General features: G+C 39.9%; 1 protein-coding gene across 2 annotated transcripts in view; it reads left to right on the plus strand.

Moving 5' to 3' along the window:
* The first annotated feature begins 935 nt into the window (after positions 1 to 935).
* The window catches only part of LOC106939461 (NACHT, LRR and PYD domains-containing protein 12-like), a 25,635-nt gene continuing 20,603 nt past the window's right edge, over positions 936 to 5,967 (plus strand). For both annotated transcript variants that reach the window (XM_015021855.1, XM_015021856.1), the window contains exons 1-4: positions 936 to 2,776; positions 4,848 to 5,024; positions 5,124 to 5,369; positions 5,447 to 5,617. In XM_015021855.1, coding sequence (XP_014877341.1) covers positions 969 to 2,776; positions 4,848 to 5,024; positions 5,124 to 5,369; positions 5,447 to 5,617 — 2,402 coding nt within the window. In that variant the 5' untranslated portion in view covers positions 936 to 968. The remainder of the gene's footprint in view (positions 2,777 to 4,847; positions 5,025 to 5,123; positions 5,370 to 5,446; positions 5,618 to 5,967) is intronic.

Here is a 5,967-nt window from a genome sequence, read left to right on the forward strand (position 1 = left end):
GGACGTTGTGGGCCGGTGGGCAGAATACTTCAAAAACCTCCTCAATCCCACCAAAAGGCCTTCCATTGAGGAAGCGGAGCTTGGAGAGTCTGGGTCTGGCTCTCCTTTCTGTGGGTATGAGGTTGGCAAGGTGGTTAAAAAGCCCCTTGGTGGCAGGGCCCCGGAGGTGGATGAGATCCGCCTGGAGTTCCTTAAGGCTCTGGATGTTGTAGGGTTGTGTTGGCTGACGCGCCTCTGCAATATTGCATGGACATTGGAGGCAGTTACCCTGGATTGGCAGACTGGGGTGGTGGTCCCATTTGTTCAACAAGGGGGATCGGAGGGCAGGCACGTGCAGACGGGGGGGCTAGGGGTGCTTGAGCACCTGCCCCTTTTGCTCCTTGCCCCCAATTGGCCAAAAGGGACAAAATTAAGTAAATTTATCATGAAATAAATAAATGTACTACAGGGGCAAAGCATGACTCACGTATTGAGGACTTAGTCCTCATGGCGGTGGTCGCAGGTTCAATTCCCGGCCTGGTGACATTTGCCGCACGTCTTCCCCTCTCTGATTACCCTGTTTCCTGTTGAACTACTTTCAGATTAAAGGCCTCTAGAGCCAACAAAACCTTAAAAAAGATTAATTAACATCTTGGTAACAATTTGTCATGTTTTCAGTAATCCAGAGAAAATAAGGCAGTAAACCATGATTTTAAGTGACTTATGATGTGTTAATTTTCTGCTACATCAAGCTGACTTCCTGTATAATTGTAAAACAGTAACTGTGGGTTCTGTTCATCTGGTTCTGTAATATTCTACAATGTGGAGTGAAATGTCTTAAGATTACTGTACACCTATGGATATTTTTTCACTTGTACAATATTTCAATGTTTTCTTGTCATATATGTAGTTTTATCAGGTTAAAACTAATCTTATTTTTTTTTATTTCCACATCTAAAACAGAGCAGAGTGGACAAAGACCTGCAGATATGGAACAAGACAAAGTTATGGACAGAATTAAAATAAATCTTAAAGCCAATCTTCGGAAAAAATTTACCTGGACATACGAGGGAACGTCAGACAGTCGGACCAAACTCCAGGATGTTTACACAAAGCTCTTCATTGTGCAACAGGCTGAGCAACAAGGCTGCGTTCCACATGAGATTCTGCATCATTTTATGCTTCCTGATGGGAAATCACAATATATGGAGTTCAACTATGAGCAGATCAACAGTCTGGACATTTTTAAACCAGGAAAAACACATTTCCAACAACAATCAACACAAATTAAATCCATCCAAAGAGTGATGACAAAAGGCATTGCTGGTATCGGGAAAACGTTTGCCGTCCAAAACTTTTCTCTAAACTGGGCTGAGGGCAAATTCAATCAGGACATTGATTTAATCTTCGTCCTCCCTTTCAGAGAGCTGAACATGATTAAAGACGGGGAACACAGTCTGCTGCAGCTCCTCCTTTACTTCTACCCTGAGCTCAAACCACTCAAAGATGCGAAACAGCTAGTTAACGAGAAAGTTCTGTTCATCCTCGATGGCCTGGATGAAAACCGATATCTACTGGACTTTAAAGAAGCCGTGAATGTGAGTGATATAAATCAGAAAGCAACGGTTGATGTGCTGCTGATCAACCTGATCAGAGGGAATCTGCTGCCTGAGGCTTTGCTGTGGATCACATCCAGACCTGCTGCAGCCTCACAGATTCCCTCGAAATACATCGACCAGGTGACAGAAGTGCAGGGATTCACTGACCAAGAAAAGAACAACTACTTCCGAAAGAGAATGAGTTCTGCCCAGAAGGCTGAAGAACTCCTGTCAGGTCTCAGAAGGATGATCAGCTTCCATTTAATGGGACACATCCCTGTGTTTTGCTGGATTATTGCTGAGGTATTTAAGAAGGGATGGAGTGACCAAAGAATCACAACAATGACTGAGTTGTACATCTATTACATCCTGATCCAAATCAAAAGAACAAGACAGAAATATGAGACAAAGAAGAAAAAATCCCAAAAGAGAATATCAAATCTTCAGAACACTGGTTTACTGCTGAACCTATCCAAACTGGCCTTCGAGCAGCTTCATAAAGGAAACATCATCTTCTATGAGGAAGACCTCACAGAGTCTGGCATTGATGCTGATGATGCTTCTTTGTTTTGTGGACTTTGCTCAGAAATCCTGAAGCAAGAATTTGGTTTGTACCAAAAGAAGATGTTCAGTTTTGTGCATTTGAGCTTTCAGGAGTTTCTAGCTGCTGTTTTCGTGTTCCACTGCTGCAAGACGAACGACCTTGGTCCTCTGAGGTCATTCCTGGGAGCTGACCTTACAGATCTGAGCTTCCTGGAGCTGCAGAAAAAGGTTGTAGATAAAGCCGTGCAGAGTGAGCAGGGTCAGTTAGACCTGTTTCTCTGTTTCTTCCTTGGACTCTCACTCAGGTCAAATCAAGAAATGATTCAAAGTTTGCTTCCCCAGGCAGAGATTAGCTCTGACACTACTGACAGTTTAAAAGCGTACATAAGGCATTTTCATGCTGGAAACATCCCAACTGAGAGGTGCATTAATCTTTTCCTTTGCAAGTTTGAGCTCAAAGAGAGAGAATTTCAGGATGACATTGGGAAGTATCTGAAATTAGGAGTGAGACTCTCAACCATTGACTGCTCAGTGCTGTCAACCCTGCTGCAGATGTCTGGGGAAGTGATTGAAGAGCTCGATCTGACCAGATGCTACACACAGTTATTTGGGTCGGAAAGGCTTCTCCAGCTAGGAGGGAACTGCAAGAAGGCTATGTGAGTACAAAGAGATGCAAAAACAAGAAGAAGTAGCATTACTGTCGCAATTCTTCTCAGTTTTTGCAAAATCAAATTTACTTTGATTCCATAATTTGTACCGGGGTATAGACAAATCCCACTCAGTATATACAAACATCAATAGATTTTAAACATAAGTGTCTGTGCAATAGAATAGAATAGAATGCATTTTATTATCATTATACAAGTGTACAACGAAATTAAAAGCCTTTTTTCCAGTGCAGACATGTACATTAAAAAGAAGTGCACGTAAAATGTATATATATACAAAAATTTACCAAATTTAAAAATACAGAATATGAATAAATATAAAATATATATAAATATTGCACAGAGGTAGTGTTGATGCACAGTGTAAATATTGCACAGTAAATATCACAAGTGGTTACACTGTAGGAAGGTACTGGGCAAGGTGGGGAATAAGTCAGTGCATGTGTGAATTTGCAAAGGTCATCAAAACTTATGAGTCTAACTGGAACCCTTTTGCATTGTGCTGGTTTTACTGAAATATTAGACTGTGACACGGTTCGCCTTTTGAAATTGGTGGTCTCTCAGTTTATTCTGTTGAAAATAACAAACAGAAAAAAAACATGTTATCAGCTTCCTGCTCCAAGTCATCTCCTCCTGAACAAAATGACAAAAGGGCAGCAAGTGACCATGTCACACAACTTTGAAATAAAAAGTTGTGTGAACCTTATACACACATGACGTACCTGACGGGAACAACGAATAGAAAACAACCATGTTATGGGCTGCCCGCTCCCAGTCCTTCACACATCAGAAGTATATAGCAAAACTAAAGTTAATTTCTGCTACTTTACAATCGTAGGTTCACTTGAGTATTTTCATTATGAAATTAATTTCTATAACATTATGGTGATGACAAAAACTAATTTAATATATCTATAAATAATTGGATGTGTTTAGATGAAAAATAAACGCATTACAAAAGGGGAGATCCTGAGGGATGCAAACACATTAACGACAATACCATAGAAGAAGAAGTAAAGCGGAGGGGCTCCCGATCTTAAAGTCGCGTGGTTATAACGGTGGGGTTTTCTGAGGTGTTTACGATCACATAAAGGAACAATCCGAATAACAAAAGACATTTTGTGTAATTATAACAAAATAGAAATGCAACCTGGTTACATGAGCAACTATGACAAAAATCTGAAATGTGTTAAAAACACACACATACACACACACACACACACACACACACAGATTTTAACTGTTCATTGAGACCCAACATTTCTTTCAATAACAGGTTAGTAATATTCTTACTGTAGGTATTATATGGAACATGTTTTTCAGCTTCACACGCATGTTTCACAGAGTGGATGGGTTCACTGAGTGCTTTTCAAACATTTCTAACACTGTTTTAATGTTTCAGTATGGCTTAAGTTGCATGTCTGTAGTTTTCTTCATTTGTTGATTGAGGCCTGAGGGATAATTTAGTCTCTCCTGTCAAAGTTTAACCACCGTCAACACAGCTCTAAGTGCAGAAAAGCAATGAGATACAGGTGAAAAGCGGAGGGTCAGCAGCATAGGAGAATCTGAAAAGGAAGTTAATGATAATTTTCCCTGAGCCAGATTCATACCCCATAGATTGTGGATATTCCAGGGATGAGTTTTTCTCGTTCTTAGCCTCATGGGAAATTAACTTTTATGGTGCTAAAAGTTTGCTTTAGTAAGAAAGTAAAACTTTGTTTTTCTAGCACATTTTGAGATAAACCACAAAGTGCTTCAACAAACAAAATAAAATCTTATGCTAGTTTTTTTATTTTAAATTAGGGGTTAGTCATGTATTTGGATTTTGTTGTTTGTATTTAAGGTTAATTTTTCTTTTTTTCTTTAACATGTATATTTGCACCCAAAACTGAAGACTAAGATGTTATCTGATTACACAGAGCATAGTATAACTCTTTAACTTATGTCCCTATTATCATTCTAAACCTTGGATATGGACTCACATCTTTCAGGACTGTATCTAGTTTTATAATGAGTTTATGTAGCACAGCACCATGATTTGTTGCTCTAAATCCCACAGGCTCAACAGAGAACATGTGACACACGATGGCCTCCAGATACTGCTGTCCATTCTTCAGTCAGAAGACTCCAGCTTACAAGAACTGTGTCTGCATGGTACTCATAATATACAGACGGATCTTCCTTTTGAACTCTTTGTTGTGCTGGAAAGCCCTGTGTGTAAACTGCAGACCCTCAGGTCAGTCCTATAAACTGTTTAGTCTGATTTTAATTTATTTATTTAGTATTACTTCAGCACTGAATCTGCTGTTTACTTACAGGATTTGTCTTTTCGCAGATTGTCTGGTTTCTCTCTGGACTTCATGAGGTGTCGCCAACTTGCCACCGTGCTTCAAATCAAACAATCCAACTTGACAACATTAGACTTGACAAACTGTATTTACAGTTATAAGCAGGATTGGTCTGGGAATTTTTCAGAACATGAGAAGAAGGAAAAATATGAAGATTTTATTGATGAGTTAACTCCGTTGACTCTGATTTCTACTGGATTGATTGGGCCTCTTTGTAAACTGAAGGAATTTGGGTAAATAGACTGAAGGTCATTGGAAGAGATATTTACCTCTTGTTACCATAATGCTCACATATTTCCTCTGATTGCAGTATGAAGAGCTGTCTTTTGAGAAGCAGATGCTGCCAGGTGTTTGCCTCAGCTCTGAGCTCCAACAGCCAGCTGAGAAAACTGGATCTGAGTTACAACCAGATCCAGGATTTGGGAGTGCAGCTCCTCTCCATTGGACTGGGGGATTCAAGCTGTCAGTTGGAGTCTCTCAGGTGATGATTCCTCTTCTTTACACATCACAAAGAACATTAGTCATGCATTATATCTGTGTGGAATAGATCCCAACTGTTAAAGTTTTAGTGGCATAGAACATTACTTCAGTTGGTAGGGAATATTCAGAAATCCCAGATATATAAGTAAAACCAGCTTTTAACAGAGGCTCAGGAACCAAAATGCTTGGATAAAAGGAATCTATTCCATTCCAGTCACCCTGGGGGGTTTGTGGTGTTAATCTGGAGCCAGTTTACTTCTTGCTTTCCTTTTTGTTCACCAGTTACTTTTAGTTTTCCCAGGAGGATGACAGAGTGGATTATCATCAAGGGAAATGGTCCTGCATATTCTA

Source organism: Poecilia latipinna, unplaced genomic scaffold (assembly GCF_001443285.1).
Source record: "Poecilia latipinna isolate Pla-1442-1.1 unplaced genomic scaffold, P_latipinna-1.0 Scaffold2881, whole genome shotgun sequence".
In the NCBI taxonomy this organism is placed as follows: domain Eukaryota; kingdom Metazoa; phylum Chordata; class Actinopteri; order Cyprinodontiformes; family Poeciliidae; genus Poecilia; species Poecilia latipinna.